Source organism: Lathamus discolor, chromosome 13 (assembly GCF_037157495.1).
Source record: "Lathamus discolor isolate bLatDis1 chromosome 13, bLatDis1.hap1, whole genome shotgun sequence".
NCBI classification, from domain to species: domain Eukaryota; kingdom Metazoa; phylum Chordata; class Aves; order Psittaciformes; family Psittacidae; genus Lathamus; species Lathamus discolor.
In genome coordinates this window covers 8,920,619-8,939,228 of record NC_088896.1, presented here as the reverse complement: position 1 = coordinate 8,939,228, position 18,610 = coordinate 8,920,619, and the positions used below count along the sequence as shown (strand labels likewise).

Below are 18,610 nucleotides of genomic sequence, written 5' to 3'. Positions count from 1 at the left end.
ACTGTAATGCAGTCAGATGGAGAATGCCTTTATGAAGCAGTTAACAGGTATATTTTACTTCTTTTATTTAAGAAACTAAAAAATTATTTATGTATTTTTACAAAAATGGACAGGAGTTGCTTAGACCATTGGCACATCAATACAGCCCAGGCAGATTTTAACATCTGAAAATTCGGATTGGGCTATGGAAAGAATAAGCTATAAAGATGGTTATCTACAATGTGAAAGCTTGAAATAATGTTTTCATAAGTACTTCTCATTCTTGATCATCTTTAAGACATTAAAAATATAAAATGAGAACAGAATGTACTAGACCTTATGATTACAGAGACATTCAGGTAAGGGGAGTACCACTGCATGGCACCAGCCTGACTCAGGCAATATAAAGGCAGGAAAGTACATGGTTGAAGTATTTCCAGTTAAAAACCCCTTAAACATCATTTTATGAACTGAAAACATTAAGTTTCAAGAGTCTTACACTTCATACAACAGAAATATCCAGAATTGTAGCAAAGTCTCACAAATTTATTGTTGTACAAAACAGGTTCAATCACAAATAATCAGGCCGAAGTCTTGTCAAGTACAAAATGAAGGATAAAAATAGAACACAATATACAAGACTAGAAGTAGTTAAATATTACTGAAACCAAAGTAACACTGGAATAATCGTTATTTACAAAATCTAATCTCTGAGACCGTCTTGAGCTACAGTAATAATTTCTCTACCCCTGTAGGAGATTAACATGCAGATCTGACATCTGGAAATAATGAAATTAATGTATACAAAGATATGTACATTGAGGCACAGTGCTTTGTAAGGACTTTGATAACCAGTCCTTATTGCAAAGAGTTGGTTTGAGTCATTTACACTGCTGACAGACTTGTCACATCCTCTCCCTGCTCCCTCCCACCCCAAGTTATTTAACATTTTGCTGCAAATTCAGACAGAAACAAGCTTATTTTAATAAAACGGTCTCTTCTGAAAGAAGCAACTTTGCTGTGGAAGTAGCAGTGGTCGGTTGTTACAAATGGATTTCTTGCCATGTGATACACAAAGTACAGAGAAAGATAGTGTGAAGGAGTCCCCATTGACTAGTTTGTGCATTTCCTTTTATAAATGCACTGGACAAGCACCAAACAAGGCCACATTTCCGTGTGGAGAGCAGTATCATGACAATAGATATATACATTATTTTAAATACTTATAGAAATTTAATATACAAATGGCTCTGAATATACAATAAAATAATGTGGTAAAAAAAAAAAACAAAGTTAAAAATCAAACTATGGTGACAATACCACCATTAGGCACGAAGTATTCCTGGTGTTTGCAATTTTAAGGGAAGTCCGAAGACAGACCATTTATCATTTGTCTGGGTATTTCGAGATGAATCCCTTCAAGATAATGCAAGAACCTAGAAAAAGAAAAGTGACTATAAGGGGACAAAGTTATTTCCAATTACAAGGCAACATAATTTAGAGAGACAAAGGTTCACCTTTCCTTTCTAGAATTATTTGACAAGATATTTTATTATTAACATTCTTCACTACCTTGTAAATGGAAATGCAGCAAGATCTAGGAAACCCAAAACTTACCTTCTTTTAGTCTTCCCTTGCTCTTTTAGCCTCTCAGACCTACAGATACTGCGAAGAGTGGGGAGGTATTCCAGTATGCTGGCTTGCTTATTACCCAGGTTTAGAGGACTTCTGGAAAATACTGTTCTGATGACTGCCAGCCTCTTCTCTGCTTTTCTGTGAATGCTAAAAAGAAGAGTGAAGCTTTACTGTTTCTTGTTCAAGAGTGTGCAGTCCCTATTTTGTTTCTTTAGTATCAAATCCACTGGTTTAAAACTGCTAAACATACAGACGTCCAAAACTGCATCCCAGTGGATAAGATCCTGCAACTTCTGATTGTGTGCTGCGTACACAGCATCACAAAGCTGCACTCAGAGAGAAACATGAGGGGCAGTAGTTTGTTTGGCCAATGCTCTTAGCTTAATTATTAGTCTAATCTAGGGAGGTCTTTACAACCTCGTGATTTAGGTGAGATTTAGTACATCCATCAGACAACATAATCAAAAGCATCTGTGGTCTTCACAAATAAGAAGTGGTGTGTGATTATTTTCCAGAATGTCACTATCAGATCCAATGTACAACTTCATGATATACTGGCCAAATCTGGCCACAGGTTAGATCCATTTTGATACTGCTCCCCTAGGTACTGACTTACAGAAGTACAAGTCTAACCTATTTTCCTGTTCAGACACTTGAATAGGTTTTATTTGCCTATTACGCAATTTCACATGACTACTTATGTTAAAACCAATCTTTCCTATTCACACTTGCTAGCAGCAATGTGTTCTTTGGTCTTTTACAATATATTAAAGGTTACTCCGTTAGCATAAGTTATTACAAAAAAATTGCAGTAATTTTGCTCTGACTTTTGTTAGGTCTTCACCAAGCAATCACCATGCATTCAACAGCCTCAGTATGACCAGGCATGGGATGAAGAATTTGCATCTCTTGTACTTGCAGGATCCATTTCAGTTCATCTGTCTTGAAAAAGCCATTCTTTTGGGGACTCATTTTTAAAGTAAATGGACTAGATTAAGGCTAGAACCTTATACTCAGGCTGTTCAAACAAAAAAGTCACTTTTTGCAGAGACTGCCATGCAATTTAAGCTTAGACAAGCAAAGTGAACGTGTTCCAGTGTTGTAAGACATACTGACAACTTTCATAGTGGTATGAATGTGTGTAGATAGTACCCAAAACGCTCTTAAAGACTGTGAAATGCATTTCTTGACAAATAATTAAATTATATTCCAGAAATACTAGCAAATCTTACCTTGAATCAGCCGACTGACTGAAGGATACACAATTTCTTGTGTTTGAAACACGCAAAGTAAGTCCCTCCAGATCATCATTTTCAGGTGTTTTACTGGTACTCAAAGAGGATTCCAAGTTTTGTGAAATACTAACAGAACATTTGTCAAAACTGAGTGCTTCAATAGCTGCCATTATCTCACTACAGCTCTGGGAACTCCACCAATCAGTATTTTCTATACTGAATTCATCACAAAGACCATTTTTGATTTTGCCATTTGTCCAATTAAATTCTTCATCTGTAGAAAACTCCAGTGGTTCCTTGGTGTTAGTGTTCACACAGCAATCCAAGAAAGACATGGTCTCCACAAATTCAGTCAGTGAATTCAGACACTGAGAAACAAGAGCAGAGCTTTTCCCATTTGCTGAGGTTTTAGTTTGCATTTCTTGTTCTTCTTTATTCATCAGCAATTTTGATTCCTCTTCATTCACTTCAGCACACGAAACAGGACTATCTGATGCCAAAGTTATCAATTCAGCTGAATAATTCAGTTCAGTGTCAAATAAGTCACTGTCATCCAATATTTCAAGCCTTTTCTGTCTCTTTGTCTTTTCAGACTTTCTTGCAGGGCTTTTTCCAGAGCAACACCTGGTAGTGGACCTGTTTTTTGAAGAAACTATGGTAGTCCTTTCAAGTACAGAGCCAGGGGCTTCAGACTGGTTTGAAAGAACTTCCACGGGTAAGGGAAGAATAAATTCAAGATTACTATACATAAAATCCACTTTCTTCATCTGGAATTCTCTGAGAAGCTGCATCCATTTGTTCCATGTGTCCATGGTTGTGATTTTGTGCTGTACAATAATAATAATAAAAATTTATTAATACATTAGAATATATATATTTAATTAAACTGTTATTACAAAAAATCTCATATTCCTGGCTTTGTGTTTATGAGGCAAGAGACTGGTTTGCTTGCAAGAGACTGCCCCAGTTCAGATTTTTGCTTAATAACAACAGAATCCCCTAATTTCTACAACAAACCTTTTCAAAGAGATTTGCTTCTAAGATGTTATTCATAGTGATGATTACACTCAATTATTCAAATTATTAGATAGTCAAATACAAAAATACCGTAAGAAATGTAAACAAGTCTTCTGAAGGCATCAGGATATTCTTAAGGCCAAGCAATGTCTCTACACAGCCTGTATCACATTTTGGAAGTTCCTGAGGATGTGCATCAGCTTGAGAAAAGTCCATCTTGGAATCAGTAGTCTTTTCAGAACAAATTACATGATCTGCTTTATTTGTCACCTCTCCTCCTGCACAAAGATAACATGCTTTACTTGGAAAGAAACAACTGCATCATGAAATTGATTCTTCCTCTCTTTGTCTCAATCCTTTTTATAAAGGATACTTTAACTGCAGCCTCTTGCTGCAATTCTGAGTGAATATAGCAACTGGAATTGGTTATGCGCATCCTCATTCATCATCCACACTTTAAGTGTCACCAATCTGCTGTCTCCTTTGCAAGTAACCACTTGCAATAGTCTGTTCTTCCTTCTGTGCCCCACTAGTCTCTCTCTGTTGCTCAACTCACACGCTGTCTCACACACCAATGCCTGCTGGGGATGCTCTTCCTCTACCCTTTGCCACCAAGTTCTTTCCCTTGCTGCCTGTTTGCTAACTGTCCAATTCTTACCTTTTTTCAGTTCTGCTTCCTCTAGGTGAATTACTTACAAACTCAGCTACAGAACTTATCTAAAGAACTGCAAACTCTGAGTCGAAGGGAAAGTACTAATGGTTTGCTGCTTTGCCCAATTTTTGCTACTCAGAAGGGGAAATAGAGATAATAAAGTACATAATGATGAGTAACAAACAGGTGCAATAGAAAAATCAAACTTACAGTTTGAAGCAGTTAAATAAGCCCCCAAAACCCTACAAAATGTTTAGGGGTCTTCTAGAAAGTTACCATCTATTTCTACGTGTCTGAGAACGGTTTGATTTAACTAAATTCATATTTAAGATGAAGATTTTTAGAAAGCCTAAATCAACCTACCATGATGTGCCAAAGGTTTGTCTTTCAAGCATCCACCTCCACTTCTAACCCAAAATTGTAAGTAGAGAACACTTTGTCTGATATCGCAGTTATTTGTGGCTAACAGGGCAGCCAAGTCTTTCACATCTGTTCGCAGATTCTCAGCCAGACACAGGGCTTGAAGGTAGCTCGCAGCGTTTATCTGAACAAAAATTAGACAGAGGCCACTGAAAGCAACTCCTACCGATCAGACTGCAGTAAGTCACACCGAAGCAAATTATTTATGCTTGCAATATACTTTTCCCTTAATAGACAAGATTAGCTCATTAGATTATAGCTACATTAAAACCTCCATAGAAAAGCAGAACATTCCACTAAATCTACAGAGCCCATGTCAGTGAATTAGATTCGATTTAGAAATTCAACTCATTAAAACCAAACCAAACACACATATTCTGCTTATGTTCCTGAAACCACACAAACCTTGTTTCTCATCACCACTGAATGGGTTCTAGTGAACTATATGCACTGCAAAGGGTTTTACTTTTCTTGTAACTCTGCAATTGCCTGCTAGCCCAAAAGACTTTTCAATTTCACACTAAAAACATTCCCATTCTCAAGGGTTAGTTCCTTCTGATTCTTATTTATTTAGGTTTTGTACATAGAATCACAGAATAGTTAGGGTTGGAAAGGACCTTAAGATCATCTAGTTTCAACCCCCCTGCCATGGGCAGGGACACCTGACACTAAACCATCTCACCCAAGGCTTTGTCCAACCTGGCCTTGAACACTGCCACAGATGGAGCATTCACAGCCTCCCTGGGCAACCGATTCCAGTGCCTCACCACCCTAACAGGAAAGAATTTCCTCCTTATATCCAATCTAAACTTCCCCTGTTTAAGTTTTAACCCATTACTCCTTGTCCTGTCACTACAGTCCCTAATGAAGAGTCCCTCCCCAGCATCCCTATAGGCCCCCTTCAGATACTGGAAGCTGCTCTGAGGTCTCCATGCAGCCTTCTCTTCTCCAGGCTGAACAGCCTCAACTTTCTCAGCCTAACATATTACACAGCTGCAAGTAAAACTGTTTGCTATACAGCATACCATTACTTACATCAAAGGAATAACCATTAAAGGAATAACGCTTCTAAAATAGGTGCTATACTTTTAAATGAACAAACCAATACTGGCACAGTCAGCCTTCAGATCAAAACTATTAGATATACTATCTATGAAATGATTTACTACATCCTACAAACTAAATTAAGTGATGTTCTTCTTGTAATTCTCTGAATTACTCAATGGGTAAGAAAATAAATCTTCCATGCTCGTAAAAAAACTTCTACATGTAAAGATACATATATACATCCATCCATCCATCTTCTGATGAAACAGATACGGTACATCAGATAAATACAAACCTACACCAACATTTAAATGTCAAATTAGCTGACAATTTCATGTCTGCATTTCTGAACACAGACTTACCAAGGAAGGGGTTCTAAAGTTGATCTCTTCAAAACAGCCATCAAACATTAAGCTGAATGTAGGATCTATATAGGAAGATAGCGGTGAACTGTCATGACATTATGTTCAAAAGTAATTATTTTCCCTTTCCATTAGAGCAGCCAATATCTTTATTAAAGTACTAAAATACTCACTTTATAGTCTCCACTCACTTAATTCTACATTTAGGAGCTGTATTCAACCATCACCATTTAAACTACTTCATTAAAAGGGGCTCTTTTGTCTGCAAAGCCTAATTACTGTAACAAACATACCATTGGTAGTAAGAATCACAGGTCTCTTTGCTGTTGCCATGAATGTCTTTATTGCACTTAGAAATCCTGCATCTTCATCAAATATTATGTCTACCTATAGAAAACAAAGGAAGTGCAAAACATCAGTAGCTTGAACATAGCTATACGCTGTGAATTTAATAGGGGCTTAGATACTGTAATTACTGGGGTGTTGATGGTGACTTTTAAAGCGCCTCAGTGCATGTACATAATGTAAAATTATAAACCAAAACTTTTCACATAATCAAAGAAATTAAATCTGTAGGATCTAAACTGTTCCAACAGTGAACAACTGTTGATAGGTGTCAGTTTCTTTATCTTATACAATAACTTTGTCAGATAATGATCCATGTTTAGGAGGGTTCTCGTGGTGATGAGATCATTAAACACTGAATTAATTTTTAAGAAGCTGGTAATTCTCACACTTGAATCTCCTTACAAGTCTCAAGGAAGAAGGGAAAAAAAAGTGAAATTCTTTAAATATAATGAAACAACCTACTCCTCACATCATTACATTTCATGTGAATTTTACCTCTTCAAAGAGGATGAGAGATGTTGCACTTTTTCTGTTGTGTTCTCCTCCTTCTACTTCTTTGTTTATGGATTTAATTTGAGCGTCTTTCTTTTCTTCAAGTGAATTCTGAGTATTTCCTGCAGATGCTGAAGAATTGAGCAGGAAGTCAAGGAGGACTGAAACCATCCAATATGCATTCTAGACACTGGTTTTGAAAACACCCTTAAGTGTTAAGCTGCTTAAGAAAATCTACACTGACATAAAACCTCAGAAGTCTGACCTACACCCTTTTCTGACGTCTTGTTCAAAAAAATATTGCAACAAATTTGCTGTGAATTCAACCATGCTTGGTGAAGGGCTGACTATTTGTAAAATCAAGCCTGCACTTCACCTGTTTGTGACCTATGATATCTCAGGGGCATGGAGCAGATATAAGTCCTTCAAGACCATGCAGTATGATTGGCTGAAAAGACAAGGACTAGGTGTAACTGCACCACTTCAATCCAGCACTTTGTCTGAACAAAACCACTGGTTGTCCAAAAACATGATTTCCTTTCCAAAATCTTCTCTTTAAGACTTCCTGATCCCATGAAACATTTGGGAATGCACCTCTCGATGTCGAGAGACTCACAGATTTCAATGTGCCCTTCTATGTATCAAAACCCAGTCTGTAATCAAACTGTTATTGGTTTTACAGGACCTCTTAATTCTGTAGCAGTAATTTTTATACATATATATGTGTCTACATTTATACACAGAAACAGATACATACCACCTAGCACAAAAAAAAACCAACTCCAAACCAACACCCCCCCCCCAAAACCAAACTACCAAACTAAGGCAAATCTACTGAACTTCAGATAGTCTGTACCCTAGTTAGCTCTCCTGTAACAGAGTAATGGCTGCTTCCTATGTAGTTAAGTGTATGCGAGATGCATTAAGTAACTCTCGCTGGCAGTTAGAGTAGAATAAGTGTCCTCTATTTTCTCCCCACAGCTCCAGGTACACAGCAGTACAGTGCAGCATTTCCATCTCCAGAGGAAGATTATCATTATCTATCATTAAATATTAACTATCTAATAATTAACTAGAATTTAATAGTAATATTTACCTTGATTTTTTTCTTGTGATGTCCCTGGTCCATCACTACTTTTACGTTTGGAAGAAATCTTGAAATAGTTTGCAAGTGTTTTAGGGGGCAAGTTCCGTTTTAATCCTGCTGCTTTGGGGGACAGTGGAGGTTTTCTTGGCGAAACAACTTTCTTTGGAGAATACATTTTTTCTGCAAGATATGTTTTATATTAAACATAAGCTGGAAATGTAACCTCAAACTTCTGCTTCTGAGGCAAATTTAGAGCAACTCCCAGTTTTTCTTTTTTTTCCTCGTACACGACAGGTTTACTGTGCTTGTTTCTGCTTATTTTACTCTTCTCCTGACACAGGGAATGCTTCTGTTCAGCTTTCTATAGCACTTACTACAGTGCTACAGAAATGACTGAAGGTAATTGAGAGTCAGTCATTTTGATGACATCACTATTTAATTTGGTACATAGTTGTGTTAACCAGCAGAGCCAAAACCCAACAAACCCCTCAAACCAACCAACCTTCCGTCCCAAAACAAACAGCAAACACCCCCCTGCACCACCCCTCTGCACCACCCCCAATTAAACAAAAACCCCAGATAGAACCATGAAACCTACTTGGTGACTTGGCACTGCTGCAACTGTTAAAAAAGCAAGGCTTATGTGCATTAATGCCTTTTTTGTCCACTTGATGAGACTGAGTAGCTTCTTTTAGTTGTGACAGTATCTGTCTCCCGCTACGCTGGCAAGAGGCATTGACTTCAAATATCTGCAATGGGATTTCATTTACATTTTAAAAACATCTCAGACATCTTGTACTACAAATGCTTTCATATCACTAGTTACAAGTAAGAAAAATAGCCACGAACCTTAAAACCCAGCTCCTGAGCACAAGCATACACTGCTGCGGTTTTCCCCACTCCCGGTGGGCCAGTTATCAGAACTGTATTGCAGAGGCTCGTCTCTTCCTCTGTGTCAGATTTATTACCTTTAAAGTCAAGGCTGTCCAAAGAATCTGTGGATTTAAAACAAAAGAAAGGACTCATGTAATGTTTGTGTCAACTTTAACAAAGAGAATCTATACATATTTAATTCCATCAGCACCTTCATGCTCTTTGTCCTTCTCCCCTTTCTGATTTCTTTTTTCTTCCCAATCAGCTCTTTTTTTCCATTCTTTTAACCAACTATAAAAGGAAGGAACATAACAGAAAATAATTACTGCTGAATAAAGTGAACCGAATTCAGATGGAACAGAACATAAAACAGAAACATCAGCCACTTGTTATCCTCCTCAGAAACCTATCACTCCTTTCAGATTTAAAAAGTTCAAGATTTGTTTGATTCTTTTGTAAAAGAGGATTCCCTCTTTATTCTATGTCCTATTAAATGATTGGTATAAAACCAAGTCACTTGGCAAACTAGTCAAATTGTGGAAAACGCTTTATCATTCATAGTTTCATGCTGTTTGTCAGATGGATCTTTAATAACTTAAACACATACAGAAAATTTAACTGAAAAAGGATTGTATTAGATGGACTTGAGCGCTAAATTACTGTCAAAACCAAAGGCAGTGCATCAAGATCAGGACCAGACATGCCTGTAGGGAAGTACAGACAAGTCCTGGTAAGTTGCTTTCTCATTCATAGCATGCAGACTTGAATAACCTGACAAAACAATTTTTACTAAGTACTTCATTCCATCCCACAGCCTAATGTAGCATTTCATGTGTGGTTTTGTTTTGTACCATATCACACAAGCTACCAAGGGGTATTCGTGCAAGAGAAGCTATGACCAAAGAAGATCATTCACACCAAGAGACAACTTGTTTCTGCAGCTTCCTGGAAGTAAACCAAAACAAAGGCCACACACCCTGTAAGCGTTATTCAAGCACAGCGTAAAAGACTTGACTTCACTTCTTTGAGCATCATTAAGTAATATGATGTTCTGAGTTATTTTAAAGATGGATCCATGCTCCCACTTCTGACCTGTGTAGCCTTTCAATTTCTTTCTTGTTCCCTACGAGTTCACTGGAATCTTGAGGCTGGTATTTTTCTGTCCAGAGCATGTCTTCCTTCTCAGAACCTACAGGAGAAGTATCATCCTTTCTTAAACAATTCTTCATACAAAAGAGTTGATCAAGTTCAGTAGAATATTAAGACCAGGTAAGATTTTTGCACTACAGGGGAAAGCTGAGATACATCCTATATACATTCCCTCAAGGCAAAGAGAAAGAAAATCAGACAGAAAATGCAGTTACCTGAAAGTGAATTTGGTGCTGACAAATATTCAGTGTCTTCTATCATAACATCTGGTTTCTGGGTCTTGTTTTTTCCCAAATGCATGGCTTGTTCTGTCTCTCGTTTTTCTCCAGATGTGCGAGAAAAAAGTTTCTCAGAAACTCCTGATTTTATTTCTGCCTCTGAACCTTCAATTTGTTTTCTTCTTTTTGATTTGTGCTCTTCCGTTTCTTTCCTTTTCCTCTTGGTTTCCTTCCAATTGTCAGAATGTTTCTGATTTACCTCAGAATTTGCAGCGCCAGCTTTGCTTTCTAAGGGAAAAATAAACACATAAATAAAAAGCGCATCCTTTTACAATTTCAAGCTCTGTCCATTACAACCAAATAGGGGGTTTTAAGCCATATTTGAAGATCTTGGTCAAAATGGCCTAAAATGTGAGCACCAACTTATTTCCAACAGCATTCCTTCACTGACACATCTCTGGAAACTCCAAATGCCTTTTTATGCCAGAGAGAGTCAGTGCGAGCATGTTCTTCCCCAGGCAGATCACTAACCGTGTGCACTGCTTTCAGAACCCAGCCGTTCCGTCTGCCTCTTCAGAAACTTGCAGAAGTATTTTCTCACAGGAAATTGGGAATTAGAAGACATGATCTCATCCAGTAAATCTTTCCTGACTGTATCAGGAAAAACTGGTCGGTGGCCAGAAAGCTGCAATACACACACACATACCTATATAAATTATTACTGGAGAACATTACACAGAATAACGTGGACAGTTTTGCATGTTAAATCAGTAGCTCTTGATAAAGCCAGAGATTAACAGAAAGCCTTGAGAATTCTCTAACATTACAATGCAGAGTGGGTAAATCACGCACACACACAAACACACACACACAAATATCCAAGACTGAAACAGACTCAAACTACAGGAGTTTTTAAAAACAACAGAAGTCTTAACAAGTAACGGAACCATTCAATTTTACATTTGCTTTTAACACAAGCCCTCATTTAAAGTACTAACCACAGGTGCCGAACAGTTTCCAGTTAGTTTTGAATTCACGGTGGAGAATTCACCAAGCGAGAGATTGATTTTTGTGACATTGGTGACTTCAGTGTCCAGATTCCTTAGCGAAGTTAATAGAGGACACGATGGTGATTGCAATTTCCACATTGGACAACCTACAAAAGAACCCCCACCAAGAACAGAACAAGAGGAAACTTTTCTTAACAAAATGGAGATGAAGTCACAGACAAAACTGTCCTATAGTGAGTAAGAGTAAATGCTTTTAACCACAGCTTTATCATGTCAAAGCCATGCTTATTTAACTTATACTGCATCAACTTTTTATCTTTATTAACTCTACCTCCCATGAGAAGAACAGATTTGCACATTTTTACATACATTTTCCAGTGAGTTGCTCCTGGGCTCTGCTTGCTCTAAGTAACAACCCACGCCCTCACTGGTCTCTGTAGGACAGATGCTCACCAAGGAGTTTGTTTTGTTAATTGGTTGCTTTGCAAATACAAACTGGTAAATGCTATTCTACCTTTTGCTCTTCTGCCATGTCCTTCCATAAGGATATTTTAGCACACTCTCTCCCTTAGGGCAAGAAATGGGCAGGTCTTTATTCTTTTGAGAAGCATTTTGCCTTTGTCAGAAAGAATAGTTTCCGCCCCAATTAGGGCTTTGAGCACCCTGGCCTAGTGGGAGGTGTCCCTGCTCATCACAGGGGTTTGGAACTGGATGATCTTAAGGTCCTTTCCAACCCAAACCATTCCGATTCTATTCCCCAAATAAATCCTCAGAAGTCTGCATCCTCACCCATAAATGCATACATTACTTTAGCATCAAATTAACTTGTAAGCTGTATGTTTAAAATCATTACACTGGAAGCTTGTAAGCTTTGTTTTCTTACTGTGACACAAACCAAGAAGAAACTACTACTTACTGCAGTCACATTAGTGAGTTTTGCTTTTCAAGTTCTTTTCTGCACAGATTCACTAGAAGCTATTATAAAGCACTATAAACACTATAAAAGTTATTACATTATTATATAAGCTGAACAAAAGCTTACAGTCGTCCTTCTGCTGTACATGGAAAACAGGCTTGAAACATGAACTTGCAAGTGAGTATGCTTCCATTGCTGCTGCTTTCTTTGCAATCTGTCTTTTCAGGGACTCTGGCAATCCACTCATCAAGAATTCACGTTTTGCTCTGAACTGATCATCATCTTGAGAGTTTTCTGATGCATCTTGGCTTTAATGAAAAAAGAAATTAAACCCCAAAACATTTGAACTACCAGCCACATAAGGCTTACAACAGAATTTAATCACATTCACTTCTACACAAGTTAGAAAAAGTCTGGGAGAACTGCTAAAATTAATTTAAATGTAGCAAGTTTGCATTTAATTTTAAATTTTCTGTTACAGATTTTGATAAAAAATTACTTTGGTTTTGTATTTTATATGCAGTTTAGGATTTCTTTTTAACCAGTCATCACCTCGATTTCCAACCATCTAAAATGGCTCAATAATGGTTGAGGAACTCTCAAAAAACCCCAACATTTTACAAGCAGTTTAACATATTGATCACTCTAAACCCATAAACATTTATATCACATTTCCATGAGTGTATTTAAATTTGTAAAACAAGAGAATGTTAAAAGTAATCTTCAAATACTTTTTGATTCTTAAGCAGCTGCAATCTTGCCAACAGACCTGCTTTCATCAAAGATCACAACTGGTGCATCTGCAGAGTTCTGAGCATTTCTGCCTAGGAAAGAAGGTGGATATCCCAGTTTTCCTGGGAGAAAGGAAAAAGGAAAGGAGAAAGGAAAAATCATTATTATATTAGCGCTAATGCAGGATTCTAACCTTGCTTCTCTGTTCCATTTCATAACATTAGGGAATCGCCTATTCTTAAGGGAAACCTAGGTATTTTAACAAAATTCATTATAGTTTTCTTTCTAGTTATTCCATCACTACAGATGTTGGCTTTTGTAACATTAAAAAGCAAAACCCACCACCTTAAATTAGAAGACAACACGATATCACATTAGCAGGTTTTCAACCAGTTTTCCCTCCTAGCATACAAATGAAAGGTATATAATGGAATATTACACAAAAAGTCATAAGAAAAGAAGAATGCACTGCAAAGGCAGCTTTAGAAAATACAGTTATAATAGTAACTGTAATCAGAATTAAACACGTGCAGTAAAAACATTTACCATTTGAGTTCTTTGCAACCTTCATGTTTCTGGGCTTTTTCCCCAAAACATCATTTAAGCTACGAAGATTCTTTTGCTTCACATTCTGCACTGTAGTAGTGTCACAGCTCAGGCTTGAATCTAAAATTATGACTGATTCCTAGAGGGAAATCAAATAAAATAAGAAAAACAACTTTCCCTCCTTTATTAATAAGACAACTTAGTGATCAGTAGTGAGAAAACTGCAGAAACTGTTAGAAAGCTTCAAAGTTAGCAAACACAATTTGAAGATTATATTTTCACTACTGTTGTCTACACAGAAGTAGTATATAGAATAGGATCTCCAATAAACAGAGGACAGAACTACTCTCATTTAAAAGTCTAAACCATACACATTTGAAACAGATATGTTGCTGTTCATTAGGAAAGAGAAACAGTCACTTCCAAAGCCTGACCACCCGCTGCATGTTACAGATCTGCACTGGAACAAGCATTCCAGTCTATGCCTAGCAGCTACTTTACTATTCGACAGTCACCATACCACTGCACAGTATCTACCTTATCTGATTCTTTAAAAGAAGCATTTGCAAAATAAGGAACATTTTTGTTGCTTAAATGAATCACCAAAACATCAAAAGAATGGGGTTTCCCCTATAAAATATTCAGGCTTACTTCACTTTCTTGTAATTTTTTCTTTTCAGCAAGAGCTCGCTGCCGAGACGAGCGCCTCACGGGAGCTGGGAAGTCTTCATTAACCTTTGATCTATTATGCTGAATAGCCTTTGCCTTCTCAATCAGTTGTTTCGCTTTGGATAGGTTTTTCGAAGTAGAGCTCATCTGTTAACAAAGAACAATTGCAATTCATATAGCAATGTATTTGGCATTTCACATATTCATATAGATTTTCACATTCACAAAAACATATCATTTTACTCAAATTTGACTGGTATAAAAAGAAAATGAAAGAATTGAGAGGAGGAGCAAACCAGAATCATACAAATACTTTTCAAAAGGGAACAAGAGCCCTACATGTTCTGCCCACAGAACAAATGAAATATGGGCATAAGTATAAGCTGTTCTGCTGTGCTCAAACACTGTGACCCATCCTGAGAACCTGCAGAGGAGGAGAATGCTACTTTATTGGATTTTTCTGTTACAAAGAAGTAGACTTACACAAATAAAACCCATTTTAAAAATCTAAGGTACATTAACAATACAAGAATGGTTATGTCAAATCCTATCATAAATCACAGTAACACTCTCTTTCCATAGGGCATCTGAGAACTGTCATATTGTGTTACATAAGACTATTGCACAATACTGAAAATGAACACAATTACATGCATATAATAAATGATATGAAATAGCAAACCACAAACTGTTACATAAATTACCTTCATATTTTTGGAGTTAAACTCCTCATTTTTCATTGCTTCAGCTTTATTTGATTTTGTGGTCGCATTGATACGTGTGAACTTCATTCTAATTAGGGAAAAAAGTATTACGAAAGTATTAGGTTTTAGTAAAGGGAAATGTTACTCTCAACTTCATTTTCAAAAGCCTTCAAAAATACAGTGCTGTAAACAGAAGGTTAGGTTTTTCGGGGTGGGGGGGGACTGGCTTTGACTGGTCTTTTTAATGTCTTTAGTGCAACACAATTACAGAGTCAGCTTTGGTACTTCTGTATTATCCACCTGTATTCATGCACCAGGTATGCCTTCCAGTCAACTTAAAATTATGTTTTACTCTTAAAATACTTGCAGGAAAACAAAGTACAAAGGTAGAATGTACTGTAAAATGTTTACCTGATTGGGCTGCTTCCATCAAAGGGCATGGTAATCACCTCGGCTTTATACACGTTACTTTTCTTCAAGGATTGCTTTCTTGCTTTTGGAGTTGAGGTTAGTAAAAGACAGCCACTTGATTCCTCTTCAGAAAAGGTATCCTTCATGTGGGGTTTTTTAGGTGTAACATTTTTTGATGGCTTGATTTGCTTCTGCCTTAAACTCCTCCTTAACTCATTCGCTTTTGGACTCGCTGAAATTCTTTCATCTAAGGTGTTTTCCTTAGTGAGAACATTAGCACCTGAATCCTCCCCTTTGTAATAGCTGCTAGTATCAGAGACATTAGTTTCCTTAGTTTCTGAAGCCTTCCTTCTGTTTCCTTTTTTCGGATTCTTTCTGGGTCTTTTGGGTTTAGTTCCATTGTTTTTAGGACTAGAATCTTCTGGTACTCCACTTTCTAATCCTTTATTTGAAGCAATGCCATCTTCAGGTCCTTCTTTTTCTTTTGCAGACTTTCCAATGGCTTGCTTTTGTTTTCCAGGTGCCTTTTTGATGCCACTTTTTACTACATCTGATGTTGGTTGTCTGAACGCCTTCATAAACTGATGCCTTTCTTCCAAACTACATTTTGGCTTTAAAGAATCTGACCCTGCAGTTTCTAGTATAGCTAACTCCAGTTCTTCTTCCTCAATAACTACATTAGATCTTCTTTTCTGAGTAACCTGCTCAGTTTGTTCACCATCCAAGAGGGGTGGGCTACTTTCATTTTCCCCTACACATCCTTTCTGCTTCAAGAAAATAGAAGCTATTTTCCTAGAGCCTTTCTGCTCCTTATACAGTGGGGCTAATCTGGGGGGAATGGAATGAACTTGTGCAAGGACAGTTACTGTTCTAAGTGGCAGCTGTTGAGATTCCTCACACCTTTCCGGGTCACTAACAGCATCACTTTTGTCCACTTCCTTTGCTGTGGTAGGCTTGTCTGTGGTTGGCTTTGTGTCTTCTTCAATGTGATCTATGTTATTTTCTCCCTGACTCTTCAAGAAGTCCTCAAATGACACTGTTATTATACTGTTATTTACCTGTGATGTCTTGTCATCAAAACTGGAATCACTAATAACAACGTCATGCTCTGCTAGTGTAGGAGATACCAGCTTTTTCTTATCTTCAGTTCCCGTTTTACACTTTTCATTCATCTGGTTTTCAAATGGAAAACTTTCAGACAAATCCACATTTACTTTGTGATTCCTTTTGCTCGATTTTCTTACCCTACTTTTGTTTCCACTTATTTCAGAACCAGCTTTCTTTGCATTTTTTCTGTACGTAACAGCATTTGAGAAGTTCTCCCTTTGCACATTATCTTCCAGTTCTCTTGCACTTTTTTGGTCAACTAAAGTACACGTAGCTGTAAAATCACCGTCTGGTTTCAGTCCTGTCTTTTCTCTGCTGCCATCACTACTAATTTCCATTTCACGTTTATCCTCGGATTCTTTCATCTCCTTTAGCTTATTATTTAAATTAACTCTCTTCCCTTTCCTCTTCCTCTTTAAAGGTGGCTTAAAAGGTGACTTACAGTCTTCATCATCAGCATCAAATGGTGCTCTATTTTCTCCAGCTACAAGTGGCAATGTGGCTTTCTCATCTACAGCTGTCTTTTTAAAGTAATCCAATATGTTGTTGGGTTTTGGTGGCGACAACACTTTATCCACTGGTTTTGCTAAAGGCGAAAAGTACCTTGTGATTGTCTCCACAGAAGTGTCTTCCTCGCGCCGTTTCTTGCATGGCTGTGCAAAAGGTCACCATGAATCTCAGTTTTCAAAGAGATAACTTAGTACGGTGAGATAAAGCAGCACAGGATCTATGGTCTGCATTAGTGACACCAGTACTTTCCCAAAGGGTAAGCCTCTCATGTCAGTGCGCTAAGACTGTGCGCGCTTCAACTCACCCCCGTGTTTTCAACAGCCACCCAACCTTGCAACAAAGATTCTGCCATTTCATGAATAAAAACCCTGGTCTGAAACTTTGAGGCCAGCAAAACTGGAAGTGACCGCAAGGTCTCCAGACCTGCAGATATCTCGCAATACCGGAGTTCAGAAACTGGCAATAATATGATCGACCTAGAGATTACTTTGAGATGCTCACCAGAGCATTCGCAGAGCACTTCACAGAGGATTCCAACATCCCTTAAAGATGTATGGTCCCACTGTAAGCCTCTAGTGTATCTTAAGGAGAAACTCTACCTCCTGAAACACTCAAAGGGAATGAATACAGACAAATTCATATCTCTTATTATAATTTAGAGTGTGGCACTGGCACAGGCTGCCCGGAGAAGCTGTGGCTGCCCCGAGAAGCTGTGGCTGCCCCATCCCTGGCAGCGTTCAAGGCCAGGTCGGACGGGGCTTGGAGCAGGCTGCTCTAGTGGAAGGTGCCCCTGCCCGTGGCAGGGGTTGGAACGCTAAGCTCCCTCCCAACCCGAACGGCTCAGCGGTCCTGTGATGTGTACGACTCCATGAAAGAAGACTCACAAAGGCCCCTGCAACTCTCCTGCTTTATTAAACCCCGGTCTCTCCTGAGAGCCCATCGCCTCCTCCGGTACCCCCGCTTACAGAGCCGCCGGTACCCGCCCGAAGAGCCCCCCCCCCGGACAGCTCAGGACAGCCCGGCCCGCGCCGACGGTCCCCGGGCAGGGCAGCGCCCTCCCCCCGTTACAGCCGCGCACCACAAAGGCGCCCCCCCCCAGCCCGCCTCCCCCTCCGCGTCCCGCCGCACCTGAGCGTCGCCGTCTCTGCCGGGGAGGGGGGCGGCCGCCGCGGCCACGGCGACCCTGCCCACCATGCCCCGCGCGCGGAGCGGGGCTCAGCCGCGGCGGGGGGCGCTGGCGATCGCCATGGGGCGGCCCCGCGCGCGCGGGCCGCGCCGCCGCAGCCTGTCAGCAGCGAGCCCGGGCGGGAGGAAAAGCGCGCGCGGGACGCGGTTCGGACCTCCGCGGCGCGCCACGTGACCCGCCCGCGCTGCCCAACGGCCGCTCGCGAGCCCGCGTCACGTGAGGGAGGCAGGCGGGTGCCCCGCCCCGCCCCTTTCCTTCCCCGCCCTCCCCGCTGAGGCCAGGTCACGTGCCTGCGGAGCCACTCC

The 18,610-nt window shown here is 39.2% G+C and overlaps 1 protein-coding gene across 3 annotated transcripts; it reads right to left on the bottom strand.

The window, feature by feature from the left end:
• Nucleotides 1-504: 504 nt before the first annotated feature.
• ATAD5 (ATPase family AAA domain containing 5) lies at nucleotides 505-18,357 on the bottom strand. Of its 3 annotated transcripts, XM_065693915.1 has the most exons (24): nucleotides 18,248-18,357; nucleotides 15,503-17,262; nucleotides 15,092-15,179; nucleotides 14,370-14,534; nucleotides 13,719-13,857; nucleotides 13,210-13,294; nucleotides 12,567-12,748; nucleotides 11,513-11,670; nucleotides 11,046-11,199; nucleotides 10,512-10,802; nucleotides 10,240-10,336; nucleotides 9,359-9,438; nucleotides 9,124-9,269; nucleotides 8,873-9,023; nucleotides 8,284-8,454; nucleotides 7,191-7,318; nucleotides 6,641-6,734; nucleotides 6,348-6,412; nucleotides 4,882-5,062; nucleotides 3,957-4,144; nucleotides 3,597-3,676; nucleotides 2,847-3,485; nucleotides 1,597-1,761; nucleotides 505-1,415 (listed from the first exon to the last, which is right to left on the bottom strand). In XM_065693915.1, the coding sequence occupies exons 1-24, from the start codon at nucleotides 18,311-18,313 to the stop codon at nucleotides 1,337-1,339; spliced, it is 5,352 nt and encodes a 1,783-aa protein (XP_065549987.1). In that variant the 5' UTR covers nucleotides 18,314-18,357; the 3' UTR covers nucleotides 505-1,336. The 3 variants fall into 3 exon arrangements, with proteins under 3 accessions (XP_065549987.1, XP_065549986.1, XP_065549988.1); XM_065693914.1 differs by having other exon boundaries at nucleotides 2,847-3,676; nucleotides 18,248-18,356; XM_065693916.1 differs by lacking the exon at nucleotides 15,503-17,262 and having other exon boundaries at nucleotides 2,847-3,676; nucleotides 18,248-18,296.
• Between the last annotated feature and the right edge of the window lie 253 nt (nucleotides 18,358-18,610).